A 27,763-nucleotide genomic window follows, 5' to 3' on the forward strand; every position below is an offset into this window, starting at 1 on the left:
TTTTTTTCTTAGTAGTTGTCTCAGCACCATTTATTTCATAATGCTTCTTTTCCCTACTGATTTTTGATGCTGGTTTTATAATCCACTAAATTTTTATTTGTACTGGGGTGTGTGACAGAGCTTTTATTCGCTTGTTCTGATCTGTCTGTTCTTGTCTATGGCCATACCACCCTGAATGCGCCTGATCTCGTCTGATCTGTCTGTTCTTCCATTGGTACCACTTTGTTTTAATTATCAGAGCTTTAAAATATTCTTTAATGTCTGATAGTTCGAGCTTGTTCTATTTGTTTTAGCTATTCTGATTCAGCTGGTGTAATGTCTAAACTTTTTTTCTCATGTCAATTCATATGTGCATGTAACATAGGTGATCACATTTTCTTTCTTTCTTTTTTTTTTTAAAAGATTTTATTTATTTATTTGACACAGAGAGAGACAGCGAGAGAGGGAACACAAGCAGGGGGAGTGGGAGAGGGAGAAGCTGGCTTCCCGCCGAGCAGGGAGCCCGATGCGGGGCTTTATCCCAGGACCCTGAGATCATGACCTGAGCCGAAGGCAGCCGCCTAACCGACTGAGCCACCCAGGCGCCCCGGTGATCACATTTTCCAAACCCCAAATCGGTACACATGATTAACTCATGGAACTGTGGTCATCATTCACATTAATATTAAGTCTCCTCCTCCAAGCACAGGGTTGTGCACATGGTAGGTGCTTTTGGACTAAAAGGAAATGAGGTCGAGGCATTTGATAAGTTCATAATTTCTATGGTAATTAGTTCTTATATACACAATGCTTAAGATAGCTTTCCTTGTTTTGCATGTTAAGAAAAAAATCCGAAGGTTATTTGTTCTCTGTTCTGTTCTTACTGTTCAAGGAGCTTTTAGGTAGCTCCTAGACCAGCTGTGTCCCCCACATATTCAATGCAGCCCAGTTAGCTATTAAGAGTCACAATGCATTGAATCAGAGTGTAACTAAAGTCAAAGCTGCAGGAAACAGCAGCTAAACTAATGAGTATTCAAAGCTGATTAGAATGTAAAAAAATCCAGCCATTCTTTAAGGATCAGCTATAATATGGAGCAATCAGGTAGCAGCTACTTGAAGCAATTGCTTGAAAGTCATTTTTTTTGATTGGCAAGATTTCTTAAGGATTACATTTTAAAAATGAGGACCATTTTTTCCCCCAAAAGGTTCAATTGCCACTTCTGATTTAATTAAAGCACACACACACATACACACACACGCACATGCACAAACAAGTATGCAAATATTAATCATTAGTCATATTCAACTAAATGAATCCAGTCATTCTGGATAGCTGGAAAGCTGAAACCACCAAATGAAGGACATTTAATGTATTCTTAGGGATAATATTTAAACAGCATAGGAATCAAATTATTGTCCAAAATCTCAGTCATGGGGCTTTCAGAGGTTATTTAATCCATCTTTCCATCTCAGGGTAGAACCAGATGTATATTTATCATCAATATCATTTTAATCCTACTAAAGGAAAAAAATGGTAATTGGAAGTCTCCAGGAGCCTTCCCCTGCTACTCCCTAAAGAAACAATCATAAAAATACAGTGAACTCAAATCAGGGTCGTTGATTTTTGATTCCCACATAGGTATACAGTTTTAAAGGAATGTTCAGAGGTCAATACATATTTAGCAAAATCTTCTATACCTTTTGTGTCTATATATACCACAGATATTAAGAACTGATAATCCATTAATTCATTAATATTTAATTGATTCATTCATTAAACATTTTTGGCTGCCTCAAGGTGACCTTGAGGCCATAAAAATGCTTGATAATTAAATATTCAATTATTTTTATCAAGCTGTACTTTATTAAGGCAGGAAACTTATTTTGGCTTAACCCTGAGTTAGAAATTATAATCATAGAGGTTGTTAAAGTATTTTCTGAGCATAAACCTTTTAATCAATATATCAACTGAGAAATCTCTATTACGACCTCAAATTCTTTTTGGAATGAGGCAGACCACTAAGGTTTATACCCTGGTTTTATCATTTCTTTGTTATACGATCTTGAGCAACTCATTTAACTTCTCTGTGCCTTGGCTTCCTAATTTGTAAAGTAGTATATTAATAGTAGTTCCTGCCTCATGGGGATTATATGAAATAATTCGCATAAAGGACTCAGCACTGTGCCTTGTACATAGTAAATCCTAAATACAAGTATGCTAATCTTACTAGTGATTATATATTATATTATATTATATTATATTATATTATATTATATTACATCAAGGATTTCATGTGAAAGTAAAGTGAAGATGAATCTTGAAGGGCCATAAGAGTCCAGGAAATAATTGATTAGTGCACTATTTAATTGAAAATCTCATTCTGGCTTCCCAAATAAAAAATTTTTTTTTCAATTTTTTTTCTCATTCAACATTATTTATTTTTATTATTTTTAAAATATATTTTTAAAATTTAAATTCAATTAATTAACATATAATGTATTATTGGTTTCAGAGGTACAGGCCTGTGATTCATCAGTCTTATATAACACCCAGTGCTCTTTACATCACATGCCCTCCTTAATGCCCATCACCCAGTTACCCCATTCCCCTTCCCCTCCAGCAACTGTCAGTTTGTTTCCTATGATTAAGAGTCTTTTACGGTTTATCTCCCTCTCTGGTTTCGTCTTGTTTTATTTTTTTCCTCTCTTCCCCTAAAATTTTCAATTTAGATAGGTAGTAAATAGTCTCTTCCGAAAATGGGCTGTTATCCTAAGTCTAATGTATGTATATGTGTTCTATGTGTGTGAAGGGGAAGAGGGGGACAGTTTATCATCTTTTAAGGAGTTCACATGAACTGTCTCATTTCTCTATTTTTTTTTTACAATAAATATTTACAATAACCCTATGAGAGAGTTAATATTATTATCAGTCCCATTTCAGAAATAAGGAAATTGAAGCACAGAGATATCAAGAAACTTTTCCCAAATCATACAGCAGCCAATAAGTACGCAGCAGCCACAAAGTTTAACTTCAAAGCCCTGTGCACCGAATCACAAAGTTGCTTCCACTTAAAGTTCATAAAGTCTTGTCACTTTTGAGGTAAACTGCTGGCCAGAACTAGTAAAGGGGGCAACTCTTACATCCAGCAATCCTCAAATCAGCATTGCTACCTTATTGATTTAAGTCTCATGTTTGGATTCAAATGACAAAGTGTATAATTGTCTAAGCAGATATAGAAGCCAGAGGAATCAAATTTAATGACCTACTTCATCTTAAGCTGATATACAAGATTAGAAAGAAAACTTTTGTATTAACTTCATGTTTCCTTGAGTCGAAAGAAAGAAGAAAGTGAGGATTTGTTGTTTTAGGTTCATTCAGAGGTGATCTGGGCTGTTTTGAGGCCTGATTGAACAATATATTAGACACTTTGGTTTGTTTGACTAAAAAAGGAGTGGTTAGGTTACCCTGAGGCCTTGGAGCCAATATGGCTTTTGAAAACATCATGGGCAACTCTTGAATTAAATATAAAAATCCTACTGTGAATTGTCTTAATGCTGTGTCCTTTGAAAGATACAAAGCATTACTAAAAGGTAGAGACACAAGAGGTTGCTTTAAATAACTAAGAATGAAGAAAATGATTTCACAGTGTGTATAGTGTAGGCATCTGACAGTTTGAAGAGGGGTACATGTATATAATAAATGGTATAATAAATGCCACAGATACGGGAGGCGGAGTGGCTGTAGTCGTTAAGAAAACAGACTCTGATGTCATATAGACCTGAACTGGAACCAGGGTGCTATGACTTTCTAGTTGTGTGACCTTGGAAAAGTCACATACTATCCCCACTCCAAGCATTAGCTTTTCCATCTAGAAGTAGGAAAAGTAGTGCCCACACCTCATGGCATTGTGAGAATTAAATGAGATATAATAATGCATGCAGAGTTTGTAATATTGTCTAATGGTAGTAAATATTCAATAAACCATGATTTAAAAAGTAGTATGGCCTTATATAACAATATTGCTTATACGAAGGGTTCCCAATTTTCACTCTTGGCCAAATTGGTCATCACTGTGCTGGGCTATTCCTTTCTCATATGGACATTTTGTAAATAACTCACCTCCATCATTGTCCAAGTTATCTCCACAAAGCATTTCCATGACAACATTGCAGCCTGTCCCACTCCAACCCACCTGACACACACAGTGCCAACCATTTTGATCCAGGGTACATCTCCCATTTCCAAAGCAGAGCCCTGGGCAGCCATCTGTAAAGACAGCAGAGAATAACAATCATGGAGACATCAGAATGGGATTGGCCAACAATGACGTATCTACCTATAGGAAAGCATCTAATCGCTTGGGCTCCCCTCAGATGAGGTGTTAAATAAATGGAAAAGGAAGTTGCTTGCTTACAAGACCTTCCCAGGAAACTTGTTATCCCTAACTCGGCTGTGCTTTTCCTTAGAGAGCCAATTAAGCATTATTAATGCTAGCCCCGATTCCCAACCTCTAGTGTAGATAAGATGAAAACTATGATGGGGACAAAAAAATGGTTTTTTTTGTTTCTTTTTGAAAAAACGAATCTTCTCAGCTCAATCAAAACTGGATGGATGATATTGTATCTAGTTGTGGCCAATAAGCTGGAAAAAGACAGCAGTTTCTATGAAAAGAAACTTCCCCTAACTACTTCCAGTTTGTACTGATTTTTCCCTTGTGAATCACTGCTTCAGGACTTCAGTATATTGGTAGGCAGTTCAGACCATGCCATTAAAAATTTGTCCATATAAATGCCTTAGAAATGTGCTGCAATTGCTTTACGTTTATTTGGCCTTTTTTCTTTAAGATTAGCATTGATCCGAGGGCTAAGGATTAAATTTTTTATTTATCTGGTATCTCGTATAGAAGCTAGCATAATAATATTAGGCCTGTAGTAGGTGCTCAGCAAATGTTTATGGAATTAATGTGTGCCAAATTGAGACTTTCAGAATTCTAGAGAATGACTGGATAAATAGAGTCAAGAGGAAATTGTTGTGCTTAAATGACTTCTATCCATTGATAAACCGCAAACACTAACAATGGTGTCTATTTAGACTTTTAATTTCTCTGGGATGCCCTACTCTTTCTACTAATAGTTCAGAGTTAGGCCATTTCAAAGGGCATCTGTGTATGTGCCAAGTGCTCAGTGGACAGATGAACAGAGATGGCAATAATAGCATATAGCTTCTGGAATTTTCCCAGTAGCAGCACAAGACCAGATCTGCATTTTACTGGCGAGAATTCAATCAATATTTTTTTTTTCATTTGCTGTCTTTGAAAGAAAATTCCAGAAGTATAAAGAGCAAAATAATTTTTCAAAAATCTGTAGACATAATCCAATGTTCCTTCCAAATGGTTTTCTAAGTAACTATCAACAGACCAGGCAAAGAAACAACTTTAAAATAAAATGACAGATGGCTGTTAGAAAATATGAAGACTCTCTCTCATTATATATATTATATGTAAATATATATATATATTCCTCAAGAAGTGGTACAGGATGAATATATATATATACATATATATATATATATGTTTAAGAAAGAATTTATCTAGCTCCATTCATCTAGTTCCATTATCATAGATATACAATGGATACAGAGAAATCAGGGATAACTTGGAACATAGTCAACCTTCTGAGGCTGAGGTAAAGAAAGGCACCAGGATATCTGACAGAAAAACCCTTATTGTCTCTATCAAAGGCAGATCCTTGGGGGGATGCACGATGGGTTACTTATAAGGGGAGAATTCTTCTGCCCTTGAAAGGATACTGTACATGGACTTAGAGCCATATTGTTAAGTTAAAGAAAGTGTTCAGCTGTCTGTCCAAACCTAGTTCATTTAATAATTACCTGCCTGTGTTATACATACAGACACATGCACACACACACACACACACAAAACTCCATAGAAAGACAAAGAAAAACAGTTCTTAAAACTGCTTGTCAATCCTTTATACAATATGGCAAAAAAAAATGACTCTTTGATGCTGGAAAAACAAATTATGTTTTGGTCAGACTATTATATCGTGAACCTGACAATATCACACTTAAGGAAGCCTGCCGGAAGTAAAAACACAAACCCGAAACACACACACACACACACACACACACACCACCCACCCTTCCTTTCCCACATGCGTATTTTCCATTTACAATATTTTTCTGCTATAAAACGAGTGAGAAGAATCTTACCTCGGACAGCATCTAAGTAGTGAGCTAAAAGGGGGGGAAAAGAGTGATTGAATGAATTTCTGGGAGACCACAGCTATCCAACATGTACTAATGGTCTACCATCTGTTGCTCGGGAGGAGAACAGCAAACTGTGAGCTGCCAAAATGCCGGCAGCTCACAAGTTGGTACAAGGGCCTGTGTAGTTTGGGAATAATATTTTCTGTGGGAAAGATATTGATGGCTTTTCTGCAAGAAACTCTATTAGGCTTCCTAAAAAAGTGTCATATTTCATTAAAAGTATAAGAACTGCATTTTTACATTTCAGTAATAACTTTTCGTGAAAGAGCACTCGCTTGAACTTCTTACTAGTAATATCTTTAGAAGGGAGTTCTGGAGTAACTACCTCCCGTAATCATCACAATATTTAAATCCTCTTACGTGAAGGCAATAAACTTACTGTATTGCGGGAATGTAATTACAGCTGCTGCATCGAAGTCTCACCCCTCACCACCTTTTTAATGAATCTTAAATATTTTCCACAGTCACAGAACAAGACTTACCGTACCTTTAGTAGAGTAGTAATGCAGTTTATTAAGATTATATGTTATATATGTTATATATAGTATACATTACTTTGGCAGGTCCTGACTGTTATAACAAAATACTTTTACCTAAAAATGAGAGTGGTGGTACAGTCTGGTGGGGGGAAAAAAAAGCCCACAAACAATGAATTGGGTATCCAGAGGCCCATGCTTGCCTTTGCTCTGCATGGGATGTCTGTGTGCTCACGGAATGCCACAGAAACACTCTGTGACCTGCTTTCCTTAGCTGAACAATGAGATTCGTACTTGTCTGTCTACACATGAAGGAGGCCTTTGTGGCAGATACATGTATGTGTCAAGGACTCGGATTTTTTTTTCAGTAGAATAAAAATATTTTAAAATTGAAACTCTAGTTATTATTACTGTTTTTTATAGTGTGAAGACCGCATGATAGATTTATTACATAGGCTTTCTCACACCCACAGATGGTTCTCCCAGGCAGCATCCTCAATGTTAGTGAAAGTCGTGACAAGGGCTGGGAGAGGGTAGATGCCTCAGTTACAAACTCTCTATACTACCCGATAAACAATTCAACACAGATGTTCTATTGATGGTAGGTCAGGAGTGCCTTCCTCATATACATTAAAGACAGCTCCTAATAATATCGAATGGCCTCTGTTAAAGTAGTCCCGTTTAATGAAATTGTCTCTAAGTGCTTTCAAGTGAAACAACCTGTACTTTTCAAAAGGAAAAATGGGGAGTGAATGTTATGTTCACAACAAAAACACTTCTCTTATTAACTAATGACACTTTATTCCAATGTATCATCTTTCATTTGGGTAACTCAATGCACCAGAAAACAGAAAATATAAGGAATACTGAAGTAATGAGCTAAGAAATGACACAAGAAAGAAGTAAGATACTATCAACAAAAGAGGAACACTCCCAGTTAACCAAACTTTCAAACTTACGGCTAACCCTTCGCCCTTTTCTCTCCTCCAACCTCAAATTCTATGAAAAGCCTGGTGGTAGATCACTAATATGCTTTTCCTTCTTCAATTAATCCAATGTACTTTGTTCAAAGTATGGCGGTACTTACCAATTGTGCAGTGGTCGCCCTCCCATCCAGGGCTACACTCACATTTTCCATCTTTGCACTGGCCATGCTCGGCACAGTGAGAATGACAGGAGCGTTCTTCACATGTTGGTCCTACCCAGCCTTCTTCACACTGGCAAATTCCTCTTGAGCAGACTCCATGGCTACCACACTCCATGGTACAGAGCTCTGTGGGAAATTCAAAGAAGATATATTTACATATTTTATTAAAACCAGAGTCTATTCTTTCCAAAAGACATTAGAATTACCAAAAATCCCACTCTATTTTTATATTTTAAATATATAAACCAAATGTCACAAAGACCTCTAGCATTTCAGTGAATTTGCAAGGAACTCTATAAAAAAGATAGTTAAGTCTCTAAGTATAAAATAAACCCTAAGTCAAATTGATTTTGAAAAGTCCATAAAATGATAATGGCATTCAAGGCTTAGAAATGAAGTCAGTGCTAAACAAATGTCAAGTGAGTTTCACTAAAAGTTCATTAAGATCACAAATAATGTTATAAGGATTGTATGATGCTGTAAGCAATCACTGGGGAAAACACACACACATAGTAAAATGGTGCTCTAACTTCATTTAGGAAGAGAAGTTCTACAATTGGAAAGATAGCTTTCTAATAAAATTTATAATATGCAAAAGGTAAAGCTGCCAATGATGGTAATCAACTGGTTTCCCTGAACATACAAACAATATCTGCATTTAAGCATTTAAAATGAATCCTGGTTGATTAAAATACAGTCTTATCTTGACATGTCATTCATTATTTGGCCAATATAATCAAGTTGTATACTGGCTCTGCCGAGGTTCTCTCCCCTGTCCCCTTGACTTTTGTTGAGACATGCTAAATATTAATAAAGTTATGACAGTAGAGAAGCTAAAGTAAAAGTTTGGCAAACCTTTTTCTTGACTGAATACCCTTGCTGGAGGAGGAAATGGGGGATAAAAGCCTATAGAAAGAACACAAAAGGAATAATGCAATAGGTTTTGGGTACAATTGGCCATATACTCTTGAAAGAAACAGAGAATGTTCTGAAGCCAAGTCATCTATCTTTCATAATCTCAAATTTTGAAACTGGTTTTATATATTTAGAAGTATTAACATGTGATGATATCAGTATTACCCTATATTACCTGTAACAAGGCTCTTTCTATGTAACAAAGGTTTCTACTGTACAGATAGCAGAGTTATTTTTCAGTTGGTAAGACTATTCTTCTGATAAAGCCATGGGTATAGATTTTATTACTATCTAAATCAATTTGTTCACTAATTCATTCACAAGTATTCTCTGTGGGTCAAGGTATGATAGAAAGAATAGTGGATATGAAATAAGGATTCCTCTGCATAAAAGCTGTGTACCCTTAGGAAAATTACTAACATGCTCTCTTAATTTCTGCTTGTGTAACTACACAATGGAAGTAATAATACTTACATCTCACAGGGTCACTGGACAGATCTGAGACATATTTTGGAGGTAGAACCAATAGGAGTTCCTCAAGACTGGATATGGGGATTGAAGGAAGGGGAAAAATGAGAGTTTTGGCTTAAACAAGTGGGTGGATACTGCTGCCATTAATGAAATGGGAAAGGCTAAGGGAAGAATAAGGGCAGAAGATCAAACATTAACTTTGAGATAATGTGTAGGCAGCCAAATGAATTTAACAGGCCAGGGCTGGAGATGTGAAATTGGCAATCATTAGCACATAGGTGGTATTTAAAGGCATGAGACTAGATGATATCCCTAAGGAGATAGGATAGACAACGCTTGGAATAAGCCCTGAGGTATCCCATTATTTAAAGACAAGATATTAAAAACAGGAAGCATTGGGGTGCCTGTCTGGCTCAGTCAGAAGAGCATGTGACTCTTAATCTCAGGGTCCTGAGTTTGAGCCTCACGTTCAGTGTAGAGATTACTTAAAAAAAAAAAAACTAAACTAAACTAAACTAAAAAAGGAGGAACCATCAAAAGGAGACTGGGAAGGAGAGGCAGTGAGTGATAGGAGGAAATCCAGGAGATTGTGGTCTAACACCAGAAGAAGACCCTTTTTCAAGAAGAGAGTAGCTAGCAGTATAACATTACTGAGAGGTTAAGTGAGATTTGGGCAGAGAAGTGTCCACTGAATTTATCAATACAGAAATTGTTGGTGGCTTTAGCAAGAGCTGTATTGATAAGGTAGCAGTTGTAAAGTCAGATCTGAATGGGTGGAAGAGTGAATGTAAAACTGTGTGTGGGGTCAACAGATTGTAAGAAAAGTATAGAACCAAGAAAATACAAAAAAAAGGGGGCTTTGCCTAATAAATGGTAGTTCAAGTAGGTTGATCTTGAAATAGCACCTACTCTCTATATCTTGGTTCTGAATCTCTAATTGATAATCTGGATTTCTAATTTCTGTTCTTGTCATGAATCTGAGGTTATAATTATGCTCCCTTAATAGCCTTCCCCAAGGCTGAACTGAAAGGGCCTTTCTAAGATCAGGGAGCTAAACGGGTCAAAGCCAATCAAGTCAGAGCTAACAGAAACAATTAGAGGCAAATTTTTGTGTATATTGCTTTATACAACTATAAAATTTAGGCACATAAAAATATATCCATCATTCTGGTGATTTCCTGAAAAGTAACAGGACTAGATGAACAGTATCAGCAAAATGGCAGATAAGCCTATCCTTAAAGCATCCCAATATAAACCTTAGAACTGTTGAATATAATGTAATAATTTTAAAAATTGCATGTCTTGGCTCACAAGAAACAGAATTATCAAATGCCAGAAGCAAAGATGATGCTAACAGCCAAAGAAGTAAGCATATAAGTCAACCTTCTGGCAGCTCTGAGTGGTTATCATACCCAGTAATGACTAGGGGCTTGGGTATCTATGTCCACAGAGGAAAAAGGGATGACATTTTTGGCCCATTAAGATGGGGAGTTAGACTGAAATTCCTGCAGAAAGTAAGGACCCTTGAAGGGATGCAGTTTTAGTGAGATGGGGACTAATAAACTCTATCCACTAGCCCAGAGAGATGGCAAGGAAGCATTAACTATAACGATAATAATAATATCATTAATAGTAATAAATTTGGGAGTTAGAAAACAATATTGAAATAAAATACTACCTAATAATAATATGTGCAATAGAGTGTCCTGAATGAAATATTTCTAAAACTTTGTACTATTCAGGAGTTAAGTAAGATATTATGTCAAGTATGCATATAAAAATTTAAAGGTGGAATTGTTTCTAGTAAATGTGACCTCAGTAATTTTTACTATTCTGTCCTGATGGAAACTGGAAAATTTAGACAAAATATATTTAAAAACTGTTGGACATTACTGGAGTTCAACAAAGAGTAAAGAGTTACTGGGCCACATTCTAGGAGAAAAAGAAAACCCAGAGAGTTGATTTTTGACATTTATGGATGCTTTGCCTCTAACAGCCAGCTGGAAGACTCAGAAGCTGGGTAGAGCTTTTGTCAGTCTCACGGGTGCCGAAAGAAAAATATTTGACTACATAATGGCTAAGAAATTTCTAATACTAAAGAAAATATCAAGCCAAATATATGAAGCAAAATTGAAGGAACAAAAAAGAGAAAAAGACAAATTTACAACATAGTCAGAGACTTTATGCCCCCCTTTCTCATTAGCTGATGATAGAACAAGCAGACAACAAATCAGAAAGCATGTGAAATATTTGAGTAACATGATTATCAAATTTGATCTAATTGACACATATAGAGAACTATAATAAATAATACAAAATGCACATAATTTTCAAGTTCACATGGAACATTTACAAATATTGACCATATGCTGGGCTATAAAGCAAGTCTCAATGTATCTCAAGTATTGAAATTATTTATAGCATGTTGTCTGCCTACTGTGGACTTAAACTTGAAATACAAAGAAAAACAAAAGGTAACTATAAAATCCATATACGTTTGGAAGTTACAAAATATACCTCTAAAAAGCTATGGGACAAAAAGCAAATCATCATGGAAAGTAGAAAATACTTTAAATGAATGAAAATACAATGAACATATCAAAACTGGTATAACTAAATCCATGTATATAGGAAAACTTATAAGGTATAAAGGAAAACCAGCTAAAAACAATGACACATGCATCCATTCCAAGAAATTAGAAAAAAGAAAAGCAAAGTAAACTCAAAAAGGGTAGAAGAAAGAAAATAATAATTATAAAAGCTGAAATTAATTAAATAGGAACAAACACACAATAGAAAGAATCAAGAAAGCCAATGCTTGACAATTTGCATAGCCCAATAAAACTGATAAACTTCTGATGGGAACTGATGAAGAAGAAAATACAGAATATCCAAATAACTAATATCACTAACAAAAAAGATGACATTGCTATTGAATGTACAGACATAAAACATCATAAAAGAACATTACAAACAACTTTTTGTCAATACATTTGAAAATTTCAATGAAATGGACAAATTCCTAGTAAACACAATTTACAATAATGAACACATACACACAAAAGGAAACTGAATGGTTTCTATAAAGAACGTAAATCCACAAATGAAAAATATTCCCACAAAGAAAATCACAGTCTCAGATGACTTCACTTGTAAATATACCAAACTTTTAAGGAATAAAAACCACCAGTCTTGAATAATCTTTTTCAAAGAATAGAAAAAGAGGAAACACCACAGTGTGAGTTATGAGGCCAGCATAACCTTGATATAAAATCCTGACAAGAATATTATAGGAAAAAGTACAGGTCAATTTTACTCATGAATATGAATGCAAAATCTTAAACAAAACATAAACAACAAATCTAGCATTACATAACATGAAATAATGTAATGACCAATTTGTGCTTATTCTAGGAATACACGATTATGTTTCTATCTGAAAATCAATCAATGTAATTCATCACATATATGGAATAAAAGAAAAAAATCATATGATCATCTAAATAGATATATATAAGTACTTAGTAAAATACTAAACATCTATTCATGATAAAGGCTTATAGCAAACTAAAACTAAGAAGAACATTAATCTGATAAAGATTAGCTACAAAAAACCCTACAGCAAACATCATATTTAATAGTGAGATGTTGAAATAGTTTTTCTATTTTTGAGAACTGAGAAAAGATGCCTATGATCATCACTTCTATACACCATAATTTTAGAGGTCCTAGCCAGTGCAATAATATAAGAAAAAGAAAAAAATTTATATTGAAAAGGAATAAATAAAACCATCATTATTCAAAGATAGTATGATTGTGCATATACACACTATAAAAAGACTCTATATAGATAAATCATTAGAATATGTGAATTTAGCAAGTTCTCTAGATATTAGGCTAATATATAAAAAAGTTCTCTTTATATCAGCAACGAGAAATATTTAAACCATGTATAACAGCATCAAAACATCATACACCTAGTAATAAACTTAAAAAAAATTTGCAAGATGTATGATGAAAACTATAAAGCTTTATGAGAAAAATTAGAGAAGACTTGGATAAATGGAACGCTATGCCAAACTCATTACCTGAAAAACAAAATTACAGACGTCAATTTCCCCCAAATTATTCTGTAGATTAAATGCAACCTCAATCAATATCTTGACAGTTTGTGTATGTGTGTGTGTTTGTACATGTGTGTAAATATTAACCAGCTAAAGAAAGAAGCAGAATAAAGTGAGAAGATGTACTCTAGCCAACAGCAAGACTTACTGTAAAGTTATGTTAATTTCGACAGTGGGTATTGACACAATGGCAAATAGACCAATGAGAGTGAATAGTCTTAAAACTTATAAGGATACTTGATTTATGGTTAAGATGGTACTGCAGGTGACTGTGAAATAGCTGCTGTTTTAAGTGGTTCTGGGCAATGGAATATCCACTAGAAGAGAAACCATCACCCCATATATAAAATTAATTCCACATACAATATAGTAAACATAAACTATCAAAACTTCTAGAACACAACATAAGAAAAAAATTTCATGATCTTAGGGTAAAAAAAATTTCTTAAACAGTACACACAAATGCTAACCATAAGGGCAAAAAATAATAAATTGGGTTGTATCATAATTAGATTGTCTTCAAATCAAAAGACAAAGAAAAAACATGCTATAAGTGGTAGAATATATTCACAGCACATATAAATGAAAAAGAGCTTGTATCCAGAATATACAAAGAATTTCTTCAAATCAATAATAAGACACACAATTCAACAGAAGAATGGGTAAGAGATCTTGGCATGCCTGGGTGGCTCAGCTGATTAAGCATCTGACTCTTGGTTTTGGCTCAGGTCCTGATCTAAGGGTCATAACTGAGCCCCATATTGGGCTCTGTGCTCAGCACGGAGTCTGCTTGAGATTCTCTGACTTTCCCTCTCCCTCTGCCCCTCCCTCCGCTCTGTCTCTTTCTCTCTGTCTGTCTGTCTCTCTCTCTCTTGCAGGTAAATAAATAAATAAATAAAATCTTTAAAAAAAAAGAAAAATGGGCAAGAGATCTGAAGAGGTACTTTATAAAAGATGATATCCAAGTCTACAGAACCATATGGAAACATGCTTAGCATCATCACTTATCAGGTAGATACAAAATAACATAACAATGAAATACCACTGCACACTCACAAGAATGGTTAAAATCTATAAGACTGACAGTAATAAGTGTTGGTGACCATGTGAAGTAATAAAAAGTCTCATATACTACAAGTGACTATATAAATTGGTACAACCACTTTGGAAAACTCTTTGACATTATCTACTAAAGTTTGATATATGTATACCTTGTGGTTCAGCGATTCCAATTCTTAGTATTTACTCAACAGAAGTGCAAGCAAGCAAATGTTCACTGAAAGATATGTATAAAAGTGTTCATAGAATTATATGTGTTAGCCAAAAAATGGAAATGCTTTAAATATCCATCAACAATAGAAGATATAATTGTGGTAGGTAATTTGCAAAAAAAAAAATAGTATGTCACAATGAAAATGGATGATCTACAGCTATGTGCCATAATATAGATGAATTCCTCCAAAAATAATGTTGAGGGAAAGATATGAGATGCAAAATCATACATACTGTAAAATTCCATTAATATAATTTTTGGAAAGCAGGCAGATATTAGAAGTCAGGATAGTTATATTGGGGAGGAAAGAAGGAGGAGGTAATAATTGGGGAGGGCCACCAAGGAGGCTTCTGGGTATAGTATCCTACCTTTTGACTTGGGTGGCAGTTAACAGGCGTTTTATACTTAGATAATTGACTAGGCTGTACAGTTACGACTTTTGTACTTTTCTGTATATGTGTTATATTTTAATAAAATGTTAAGAAATCAGTTGTAATGATCAAAAGAACAGAAATATACAGAAATTTACAACTTGCAAGGTTGAAAAAGAGTGAAGATAACTCAATCAAAGAAAAAGCAGAAAAGGGGGAAAGACAAAGAAAAAATAAATATTATAAATAGGAGACACAAAAGAAGATTCTGGGCTGTAAATCCAAACATGTCAGTAACCCCAGTAAATAAAAACAAACTGAACTTGAAATCTAAAAGAGAGAGACTCTGGAACTCAGTGGAAAAGAAAATCTAGTTATGTTCTTTATGTTAATAAGAGATGTGCTGAAATATACTAATAAAATTCGGTAATAAAAGGAAAAAGCATTCTAGAAAAGTACCATCCAAGAGAAGTTTGGTGTAGCTATAACATTATCAGACAAAATAGATTTCAAGGTAAAGCATTATGGATAAAGAGAGTCATTATGTAATGGTAAAAGGAGTAATTCGTCAGGGAGATGTAAAAATCCAGACTGATTAAAAAATATAGCTTCCAGATAGATAAAGCAAAAGCTGATAGACTGATAATAAGACAAGTTGAAAATTTCACAATCAGTAATAAGAAGATAAAAAATTAGTGAGGAAGTAGAAAATTTGAATAGTACAGTTAACAACTTTAATATACTGGACATATATGGACTCTATGATACATATACTTTTCAAGCACATAGAGAATACCTACTAAAACTGACAAATAGTAGTTCCCAAGGCAAGGCTCAATAAATGGCAAAGATTTTACATCCTGCAGATCACAATGTTTCAGCAAAATGCACTAAAATTAGAAATCAATAAGCAAAACAAAACAAAACAAAACAAAAAACCCACCACAGAAAAGTGTTCTTTAAAAACACACTTCATAATAATTCATGGATTACATAAAAATTATATTGGAAATCAGGAACTGAATAACAATGAAAATACTATTTATAAAAACTTGTGTGATACAGCTTAGACAGTTACTTAAAGGAAATTTACAGCCTTACATACATTTAATAGAAAAGAACAACTGAAAATTAATGAACAAAGTATCCAACTCATAAAGTTAGAAAAAGGACTGCATATAAGTAGAAGGAAACAAACAAACAAAAAGGTAAGAGCAGAAGTTAATGAAACCAGAAACAAAGAAGGAATAGAGAAGATCAACAAAACCAAAATCTGTGCCTTTGACATGAATAATAAAATAGAGAACCCTCTGGCAAGAGAGAGCAAGAAAAATAAGAAAAGAAATGATACAAATAAACATCAAAGATTAAAATATAAAACGAGAGTGCTATGAACAACTTTATGCCAGTAAGTTTGAAACCTTAGAAGAAGTACACATTTTTCAAGGAAACAAAATGGACTTGAGAAGAAATACAAAGCCTGAATACACATTAAGGACACTGAAAATGGCCCACATGGTTTTGTATGTGTATTTTGCTAAACTTCCAAGGAACAGATAATTTCTACTTTAAGCTATACCAGACAAGAGGAAAAGAGAGAAATCTTCCTGAATGATTTTGTGAGACTCCTATAATCTAGTTCCAAAATAGGGTAAGAAAAAAAGGGACTTTTCTATAGGCCAATCTCACTTATAAATATGGCTGCAAAAATCTCCAATAAAAGATCTGGAAAGCAAACCAGCACACATGCACATACATATACACAAATACAGAAATTATAACTGGGGAGCTTGGGTGGCTCAGTTGGTTAAGCATCTGACCTTGGCTCAGGTCATGATCTCAGGGTCTTGGGAGTCTGCTCTCATCAGCTGGGAGTCTGCTTTTCCCTCTCCCACTGCCCCTCCCCCACCTTGTGCACACACTCTCTCTTTCTCTCTCTCAAATAAATAAATACAATCTTTTTAAAAAAGGAAATTCAACCAAGTAGGCACGAACGCTACGATGGTTTAACTTTTGAAAATGTAGTTAATTCATCATTGAATTAATCCAATTCACTTTAAGTTCATTTCATAATGGATTAAAGAAAAATTATCTTAAATACAGAAAGAACATTATATAAAATTCAGTTCCTACTCATGATAGAATCTTTCAGCAAAACAGGACTAGAAGGGGACTTACTGGATATTATAAAATGATTTACCAAAATCCTAAAGTAATCATCACACCTAGTAATAAAATAATAGAGATAGTCCTCTTAAATTCAGAAGTACTACAATTAATGCTTCTAATTCAATGTTGTACTAGAGATGTTGGCTAGCATGATAAGGCAACCAAAAATATATAATGTGTAATACCTGAAAAGGAAGAGACAAAAATGGAATGTATAGGTAAACTGTGAGAAATAGAAGAGGACAGCAAAGTTGTTGGATACAAGATCAACAGAAAAAAAGATCAACATCATGTCTATATATGGAAGCCAAATTAGAATATGCACTTAAAAAATCTCACAATAACAAATCTAGCAAAAAAAGTTCAACATTCTTTTATGTAAGATTTTTAGAACATTTTTAGGAGCTTGGGAAGACGGCAGAGTATGAGGACCCTGAACTCACCCTGTTTACAACTAGATATCATCCACATCCAAGTCAATAAGCCAGAAAGTGATTCAAAGACTGGCAGAACAAAGACCATAACTAAATATAGAGAAGAAGTTGCATCTGAAAGTTTAGGAAGGTCAGAAAGGTGGAGGGAGGCTGCCCACAGGAGGGATGGAGCTGCATGGGGAGGAAAGGGCAGAGAAACAGGCCCTCACACCAGGGATTTCACATGGGGAAGACTAATCTCCTCAACATTTGGCTTAGAAAACCTGAGTTTGTATAACCAGTGGGACTTGGGAGCCTGGAACTTTAAGTGAGCAGACTCAGCACTGGGTGAGCCATGAGGGCGAGTGATAGCTGGGTCACTGCCCTTAAAGAGACAGCAGGCTGTGCAGAGAGGCAACATAAAAATGGCAGTTTACACAATGTCAGAGGCAAATGGGAGACAGATCTATTCAATCTGATTTCAGAGAGTGTTGGGGGACTTCACTGAAAATGAGGGAGTTGGCAGGTGCCATTTTCCTACCATTTCCTGCCATTTCCCATACCCTAGCATAAACAGGGTCACCTCTGGGAGGTGGGGCAGCACAGACACTGGTAGCGTTGGCTCAGGGCAAATTTCATTAGAGCTGAGTGAGCACCCAGTGCAGCTGCAGGGCAGTGCCCAGCCATACATGCCCAGGTACCCATGTACACCATGATCACATGCCAGGTGCACAGCTGCTGCCTCACGTCATGCCCAGCCATTGCACTGTGCCCTTTGCCACCCTGGCACACAGCCCCTAGCCCTGCAGCATTTTAGGGGATCTGGCATAGTACTAGTGGCCCAATGCAAATTTTGCTAACACCACCAACCTGCTCCCAAGCTCCCCAGTGGGCATCCCCACTCAGAGCTGGCTTGCCTGGGTCCCAGTAGCACCATAGAGAGTAAGCACAGCCCACAACAGCCAGAGAGTCAGGGCAGATGAGTGCACTGAAAGGAAAAGTGCCCTGGGCACAACAACAGGGCCTAAACAATACACATAGGATACTCTCCTGAAGTATCACATTCTGGTGAAGAGGGGATGCTGCACTGCAGGGCACTCCAGGACCCCTCTTCATAAAGTCACTACTTTCAAGAGCAGAAAACATAGCTGACTTTCTTAACACACAGAAACAGACATAGAGTCAAATAAAATGAGAAGACAGAGAAATTTATCCCAAATGAAAGAGCAGGACAAGGCCACAGCCAGAGATGTAGTGAAACAGATATATGTAACACGCCTGATAGAGAATTTAAAGCAATGATCATAAGGATACTCACTGGATTTGTGAAAGGACGAAGACACGAGTGCGACCCTTAACACACAGTAGAGATAACAGGCTCAATAAATGAATTGAGAAACACACCTGATGGAATGCAGCAGGATGGAAGAAACAGAGGAATGAATTAGTGACCTAGAAGACAGAGTAATGGAAGGTAATCAAGCTGAACAAAAGAGAGAAAAATAATTACATAAAATGAGAATAGACTTAGGGAACTCAGTGACTCCATCAAAACGTAACAGCATTCTTATTATAGGAGTCCTAGAAGAAGAAGAGAGAAGAGAGGGCAGGAAATTTATTTGAAGAAATAATAGCTGAAAACTTCCCTAATCTGGGGAAGGAACCAGATATCCAGATCCAGGAAGCACAGAAAACTCCCATCAAAATCAACAAAAGCAGACCCACACCAAGACATATTATAATTAAATTTGCAAATATAGTGATAAAGAAAAAATCTTAAAAGCACCAAGACAAAAAGAAGTCAGTAACTTACAAGGGAAAACCCATAAGGCTAGCAGGAGATTTCTCAACAGAAACTCAGCAAGCCAGAAGAAAGTGGCATCATATAGTCAATGTCCTGAATGCGAAAAATCCAGAGCCAAGAATATTCTATACAGCAATCATTCAGAATAGAAGGAGAGATAAAGAGTTTCCCAGACAAACAAAAACTAAAGGAATTCATAAACAGTAAATCAGCTCTGCAAGAAATATTAAAGGGGACTCTTTGAGTGGAAAGAAGAGACCAAAAGTGATAGTATAAAGGTAGACAACACAAAATGAATAAAAATGAATATTTCTGTAAAAAATCAGTCAAGGAACTCACAAAAAGGATATAAAATATAACATATACCTAAAACATGGGGAGGAGAGGAGAAAAGACTGGGTTCAAACTTAAATGACCATCAACTTAATACAGACTGCTATATGCAGAAGAGGTTGTATACAAATCTAATGGTAACCAAATATCAGAAACCACTAATAAACATACAAAGAAGAAAGAGAAATAAATCCAAATACATCACTAAAGAAAACCAGCAAAACATGAAAGAGAGAAAGACAAGAAAGGATCAGAGAAAATCTTCAGAAACAACCACAAAACAAGTAATAAAATGCCAGTAAATACATATCTATCAATAATCACTTTGAGGGGCACCTGGATGTCTCAGTTGGTTAAGCATCTGACTTTGGCTCAGGTCATGATCCCAGGGTCCTGGGATAGAGCCCCGCATTGGGCTTCCTACCCAGCAGGGGGTCTGCTTCTCCCTCTTCCTCTGCCTCTCCCCCTGGCTTGTGTTCTCTCTCTCTCTCTCTCTCACTCAATCTCAAATAAATAAATAAAAATCTTAAAAAAATTACTTTGAATGTAAATGGACTAAACCCTCCAATCAAAATACACAGGATGATAGAATGGATAAAAAAAGACCCATCTATATGCTGCCTAGAAGAGACTCATTTTAGACATAAAGACACCTGCAGATTAAAAGTGTGGAGATGGAGAAACATTTATCATGCAAATGGATGTCAAAAGAAAGTGAGAGTAGCAATATTTATATCAGACAAAATAGACTTTAAAACAAAGACTGTAACAAGAGTCAAAGAAGGACATTATATAATAATAAAGGGGATAATCCAAAAAGAAGATACAACAGTTGTAAATATATGTGCACCCAAGATGGGAGCACCCAAATCCATAAAACAGTTAGTAATGAACATAAAGGAACTAATCGATAATAATACAATAATAGTAGGGGACTTTAAACAACCCACCTATATTAATGGACAAACCATCTAAGCAGAAAATCAACAAGGAAACAATGGCTTTGAATGATAGGCACAGATGGACTTAATAAATATATTCTGAACATTCCATCCCCAAACAGCAGAATACACATTCTTTTCAAGTGCACATGGAACAGTCTCCAGAATAGATCACATATTAGCCCACAAAACCAGCCTCAACAAATTCAAGAAGATTGAAGTCATATACCATGCATCTTTTCTGATTACAATGCTATGAAACTAGAAGTGAGCCACAAAAAAAAAAAAAAAAAAAAAAAAAAAAAAGAAAACCTGGAAAGACCACAAATACATGGAGGTTAAATAACATGCTACTAAACAATGAATGGGTCAACCAGGAAATAAAAGAAGAAATAAAAAAGTACATGGAAACTAATGAAATTGAACACATAACAGTCCAAAACCTTTGGGAAGCAGCAAAAATGATTCTAAAAGGGAAGTTTATAGCAAAATAGCCTACCTCAAAAAGCAAGAAAAATCTCAAATACACAACCTAACCTTACACCTAAAGAAGTTAGAAAAAGAACAATAAACAAAAGCTAAAACCAGCAGAAGGAAGGAGATAAATAAAAATTAGAGCAGAAATAAATGATATAGAAACTAAAAAAAACCCAAAAAACAAAAACCAGTAGAACAGATCTATGAAACCAGGAACTGGTTCTTTGAATAAACTAATAAAATTGATAAACCCTAGCCAGACTTATCAAGAAAAAAAGAGAAAGGACTCACATAAATAAAATCACAAACGAGAAAGGGGAAATAACAACTAGTATCACAGAAGTACAATTAAAGAGAATATTATGAAAAATTGTATGCCAACTAATTGGACAACCTAGAAGAAATGGATAAATTCCTAGAAATATATGAACTACAAAAACTGAATCAAGAAGAAATAGAGAATTTGAACAGACTGATAACCAGCAAAGAAATTGTATCAGTAATCAAAAAACTCCCAACAAACAAAAATCCAGGGCCAGATGGCTTCACAGGTGAATTCTACCAAACATTTAAAGAAGAGTTAACACTTACGCTTCTCAAACTATTTCAAAAAATAGAAAAGGAAGGAAAACTTCCAAATACATTCTATGAGGCCAGCATTACCCTGATACCAAAACCAGATAAAGACATCACAAAAAAAGAGACCTATAGGCCAATATCCATGATAAACATAGATGCAAAATCCTCAACAAGATATTAGCAAACCAAATTCAACAATACATTAAAAAAATCATTCACCTTGATCAAGTGAGATTTATTCCTGGGTTGCAAGGGTGGTTCAATATTCACAAATCAAACAATGTGATACAGCACATCAATAAGAGAAAGGATAAGAACCATATGATCATTTCAATAGATGCAGAAAAAGCATTTGATAAAGTACAACACCCATTCATGATAAAAATCCACAAGAAAGTAGGTTTCGAGGAAACATACCTCAACATAGTAGAGACCATATATGAAAAACCCAGAGCTAACATTGTCCTCAGTGGGGAAAAACTGAGAGCTTTTCCCCTAAGGTCAGGAACAAGACAGGGATGTCCACTCTAACCACTCTAACTTACTTAACAAAGTACTGGAAGTCCTAGCCACAGCAGACAACAAAAAGAAATAAAAGGCACCCAAATTGGCAAGGAAGAAGTAAAACTTTCACTATTTGCAGATGACATGATACTCTACATAAGAAAACCCAAAAGACTCTACCAAAAAATTGTTAAAACTGATACACGATTTCAGCAAAGTTCCAGGATAGAAAACCACTGTACAGAAATCTGTTGCACTCTTGCAACCTAAAAATAAAATATCACCTCACAATTGTCAGAATGGCTAAAATCAACAACACAAGAAACAACAGGTGTTGGCGAAGATGTGGAGAAAGGGAAACCCTCTTGCACTGTTGGTGGGAATGCAAACTGGCACAGCTACTAAGGAAAACAGTATGAAGATTCCTCAAAAAGTTAAAAATAGAGCTAGCCTACTATCCAGCAATCATACTACTGCATATTTACCCAAAGAATACAAAAACATTAATTCAAAGGGATACATGTACTCCTATGTTTATAGTGGCATTATTTACACTAGCCAAGATATGGAAGCAGCCCACGGGACCACTGATTGATGAATGGATAAAGAAGATGTGGTACACACACACACACGCGCGCGCACGTGCATGTGCGCACACACACAATGGAATATTATTTAGCCATGAAAAAGAATGAAATCTTGCCATTTGCAATGACATGGATGGAGCTAGAGAGTATTATGCTAAGCGAAATAAGTCAGAGAAAGACAAATACCATATGATTTCATTCATATGTGGACTTTAAGAAACAAAACAAACAAGCAAAGGGGAAAAAAGAGAGAGAGAGAGACAAAGAAACAGACTCTTAACTATAGAGAACAAATTGATGGTTACCAGAGGGGAGGGGGTGGGGGAATTGGGAGAAATAGGTGATGGGGATTAAGGAGTGTACTTGTGATGAGCATTGGGTGTTGTATGGAATTGTTGAATATATTGTACACCTGAAACAAATACAACACTGTATGTTAACTAATTGGCATTAAAATAAAAACTTAAAAAAGTAAAATAAAATACAAAAAAAGATGTTCAAACTTTTTGAATTGAAGAAAATATACAAAGATTCAATCAATGGAGAGATATCTTGTGCTCATGGCCCACAAGCCTCAATATCCCTAGGATGTCAATTTTCCTTTATCAGTTCTGTAAGTTCAATGTAATTTCAGTCAATATCCAACAACATTTTTCATAGAGTTTGAAAACCTGATCCTAAATTCTATATGGAACAGAAAAGACTAATACCCAAGAACATTTTGAGGAAGCAAATTCACTGATGTGTGTGTGTCCTAACCTAAATGTGTATCAATAGGAAAATGGATAAATTTTGCTCCCTTCATACAGTGTAAAAAACACAGAAGCTAATTTGAATGGAGTAGAAGTACATGCCTCAATATAGATAAACATTTTAAAAATAATGATGAAAGAAGAAAGCAAGTTATTCATATGAAATTTAAACACCTGGAGAAAACTTATTTTTATAGGTATGCATGTATTTGTAAAAGTGTAAGAATATGTACAAGGATGATTAAATTTAGGACTGTCATTTCCCCTGCAGGGAAGAAAGAGGAATGGGACCATAAAAGGACACACAGGGACTTCATTTGTATTTGTTAATTTTTTTTTAAAGATTTTATTTATTTATTTGAGAGAGAGAATGAGAGACAGAGAGCATGAGAGGGAGGAGGGTCAGAGGGAGAGGGAGAAGCAGACTCCCCGCCGAGCAGGGAGCCCGATGCAGGACTCGATCCCAGGACTCCAGGATCATGACCTGAGCCGAAGGCAGTCGCTTAACCAACTGAGCCACCCAGGCGCCCCTGTATTTGTTAATTTTTAAAGCGAAGTTGTGGGTTTACAGCTGTTCATTATGTTATTTTATACCCCTGAAATATTTAATAATAATTTACAAAAGAATATAAAGAATCAGTGAGAAACAGCTTTCTTTACGGACTGCTCTACTGAATAAATAAGTGGAGATATGAACCCTAACTCTTGCACTCCTCAACACAAAGCCCTCCATGGATATAAGCCACAACGACTAATCTGATTTATAGTTTCAGCACCACAAGTATCCAGGTGGGAAGCAATATCCTCATGAGTGCAGGAATCCTCTAAGAAATAAATTACGACAAATGGAGAAGCAGATCTTAAACAATAAGCATTCCTCATTTTGAACTGCATCAACATCCCTGCAATTGCATCCAGTTCCAAATGGAGTTTCTGGACCGATTTTAAGATGTTTTTCAATCCCAATCTTTTTATAATCAGCAGTGGGGTAGGCGTGGGACAAGGACTAACAGAAAACAGATGCTGGCAATTGTATAATTTATAAACATGATAGAAATAATATTTGCTCTAACATATTTGTCTCATGAGTAGTTCTATTCTATGTGTAATATTTTCTATCTGGCTGAAAATACATTAACATTACAGGCTACAAAATATGACAAAAGAATGCTAAAATATAAACATTCTTCTGTGCAAATGTATTGGAAAAGAACATGAAAAATACAGGCAGACACTTTAAAGTTCTACTGAGACATTTCATTTTTAATAAGTTTCTTTATGCATGTCGACAATGAACAACACTTGTATAAATTGGACTAGGATACAACTGGAACACTTCTTTGTTGCATGCTGACAAAGAACAATTTGATTAAACAGTAAATCCTTCACAGCCTCCCTCAGAACCATTTCTCTGAGATTTACTTTTTAGACAAAAATTCCCAGTAAAGTGAATTCTGTTATTCTTGGCACTTTGGCTGTGCCCAATATTAGACAATGATAATATTGGGGACCCCAAAACATTAAACCTGGACATCTACAAGTTCTAAAATATACATTTTATACACTTATGTAATATTTTCAATAATACAATGTGACATTCTAAACAAAGGACACCTTTGATGTAAAAATTCATAAAAATAAGAAATTATTATGTGTCTCCTTGTCCAGCATCTCGTAGAATCAGTTAAAGATCAAAAGAAATCAGGCTGGGAGCATAAGGAAAATCAAGAATTGGGAATGAATGATTCTGAATAGATAGAAACCTTTCTCTTTGTTAGGTTATAATACAATGTTTTTTGGGGGAAATTAAGAGGATTTTCTCACTGTCTTGTGTCATCAACATGGGAAATAAGAGTAAGGGGAAAAAAAGTAAGTTGATTTGGTAAGTGTGGGCAGTGCAAAGTCACACAGCTTAAGGGCTTAAAAGTTTTTATGGTGTATACCAGGTTCTTCACTAAAATCGAGCAGTGAATCAATCACAAATAAGAAATATTATCAAGAACAAAAGTTTGTATACTTGGTATTGTTTTTTCAAATATTTGAATCATTTTTATTTTATGGCTTTCAGCGCCTTTCATTCCTCAGGGGTAGACATTCTACTTGAGAGTGGGACTAGTATAAATAACTGTTAATAGAACACATGCTCATGAATGCAGGCATGCACATACACATGCACACACACCTCTTTGGTCTCTATTTCTCTGAAAGCAATTGGAAAAATATTAGTTGATAGTGCATTTATTTTATTGCAGAGTAAATTCAATAGCACGTCCATGTGATCTTTACAAGTACCTTGCTATGACAAAGACTTGGTTTTATCTTGGGCTACAGATTACATTTTTTGTGTTTGATGTGTAATAGTGAACGTTTCTTTACAGAAAACCTAGGACATACACATGACACTTGTCCTTCAGCCCCAGCATTACAATGGGCTTCAATATATGTTAGTAATCTTAACACTATCTTACATTAGAACAAGAATCTGATTGAAGAGATTACAAAATATCAGCTAGCTCGTTCTGTACAAATAGCAACATACAAGCAGCAGTAAAAACAACAACAACAACAACAATAACACACTCCTGCCTATAAAAATCTTGAGATGATTCTTAAATTCTTGATGGATAAGAACAAAAATGTGAAAGAATCTGGTATTCGAAGATCAAGAGTAGAATTGACTTTCAGCTTAATGTTTCATAGATTATGGTTATCACAGGGCTTTGGATTTCCTTTATTAAATGGTGAACTGTTCTTTGGTAAACCTGAAAATGCTGATAAGGCAAAGAAATCATGCCTGGCTTACAACTTTTGAATTCAATAAAATAGCTGGCCTTTTTTTCAATATCTAGACTCTTTTACCTAGAATAAATCCTGTTTCCTTTTTGGCCAAATAAAATATTCTCTCGTAAGTCTAGAGGTCATATTTTGCCTATCTCAGTGATCAGAGACTGGAAGCATTGAGGCTGGAGTGAACCTCTATTCATCCATGGCTATGGAATGTAAGACTGTGTCTCAATCTTTTGATTATGAACCCAAAGCACTCGCCTATCCTATAGTATTTCCAATTGCCAAAGAATGTTGAAATCTAGATACTTTGTCTCACAAATGCTTTTCACTTGACCCAGTAGGTACCAGGTTGTCAGGGTAAAACATTACCCTTAAGGAGAAAATAAGAACTTTGGGAACATTAGCAGTAGGCCATGTGCTCTGGATTGAGTGTTCAGCTGTGGGAAGCTTGTGTGTTCTATCCACATCTTTTTCCTAAGACTTTCTTATCATCCTTGCTACCTACTTGCAGTCTGTGACCACCTAAAAGGGCAGGCCCAACTGGCTCATCAGGGTACCAAACTCACATCACTCACATCACTGGCCTCAGTAAAACAGTATTCTCACTTATAAAACTATATACAACGACTATTGGGACAATTATTACAGAAAGGCTGCTTAAGAAGTATTTACTGGAGAGTTAGAAAGCTGTTCTTTATAAAGTTTTGCACTCTTTTTGGCACGATTTGACAGAATGTTAAAATTGCACTAGGGAGAATTTTCTCTCCATTCTCTGACTGATATTAGACCTGTTTTCCCTTCTTGAAAGAATTTTGGGCATTACTTCTTTTGTCCTCCAAATGAATTTCATTTATTCCCTTGATGCACATCTAAAACTCCTGCATGGCGTTTTGCTAAGGCAGTAAGACTCCCAGTTTAGCATAGAAAGGTCCATGTTCCCTGAAGCTCTACCAACAATGGACTGAGAGATCTTCAGAGACACATCCAAGTCCCCAATCACATGGGAAAGCATACTTCAATGGTGAAGCCAAAGCTGTCTGGTGGAAGGACACTTCATGCAGATGGACCAATTTATTCTGAATTTGAAAGGGCTTAGAGAGTTGGGTTTTTTCCCCATTCAGCACTCTTGCCAAGGGCTCTCTGGCTTTATGAAATGAAGTCTAATTGCAGTCCACCAGAGAGACAATGTTAGTAGTTGTAAGGCCACCCGTGCAACTGTGGTAGGCTCCTGCATCCTTCATCCAGAAGGAGCGTTCAAGGCATTCCAGAGGCATGGAAAGCAGCTTTCTGTCAAAGACCTGGGAAGGGCTGCATACATATTTACAAAGCTGCCATCATTGTCCAGCAGACCATGTACCTACAGTTTATTTTT

General features: G+C 35.6%; 1 protein-coding gene across 1 annotated transcript in view; it reads right to left on the reverse strand.

Annotated features, from left to right (window-relative positions):
* The window catches only part of TENM1 (teneurin transmembrane protein 1), a 785,358-nt gene that overhangs the window by 166,625 nt on the left and 590,970 nt on the right, over positions 1-27,763 (reverse strand). Inside the window, exons 14-16 of the mRNA XM_035008354.1 lie at positions 7,832-8,017; positions 6,212-6,235; positions 4,100-4,246 (exon numbers count right to left, since the gene is read on the reverse strand). Of these exons, the coding sequence (XP_034864245.1) occupies positions 4,100-4,246; positions 6,212-6,235; positions 7,832-8,017 (357 nt within the window). The remainder of the gene's footprint in view (positions 1-4,099; positions 4,247-6,211; positions 6,236-7,831; positions 8,018-27,763) is intronic.

Source organism: Mirounga leonina, unplaced genomic scaffold (assembly GCF_011800145.1).
Source record: "Mirounga leonina isolate KUSES-001 unplaced genomic scaffold, KU_Mleo_1.0 Mir_101664, whole genome shotgun sequence".
NCBI lineage: Eukaryota > Metazoa > Chordata > Mammalia > Carnivora > Phocidae > Mirounga > Mirounga leonina.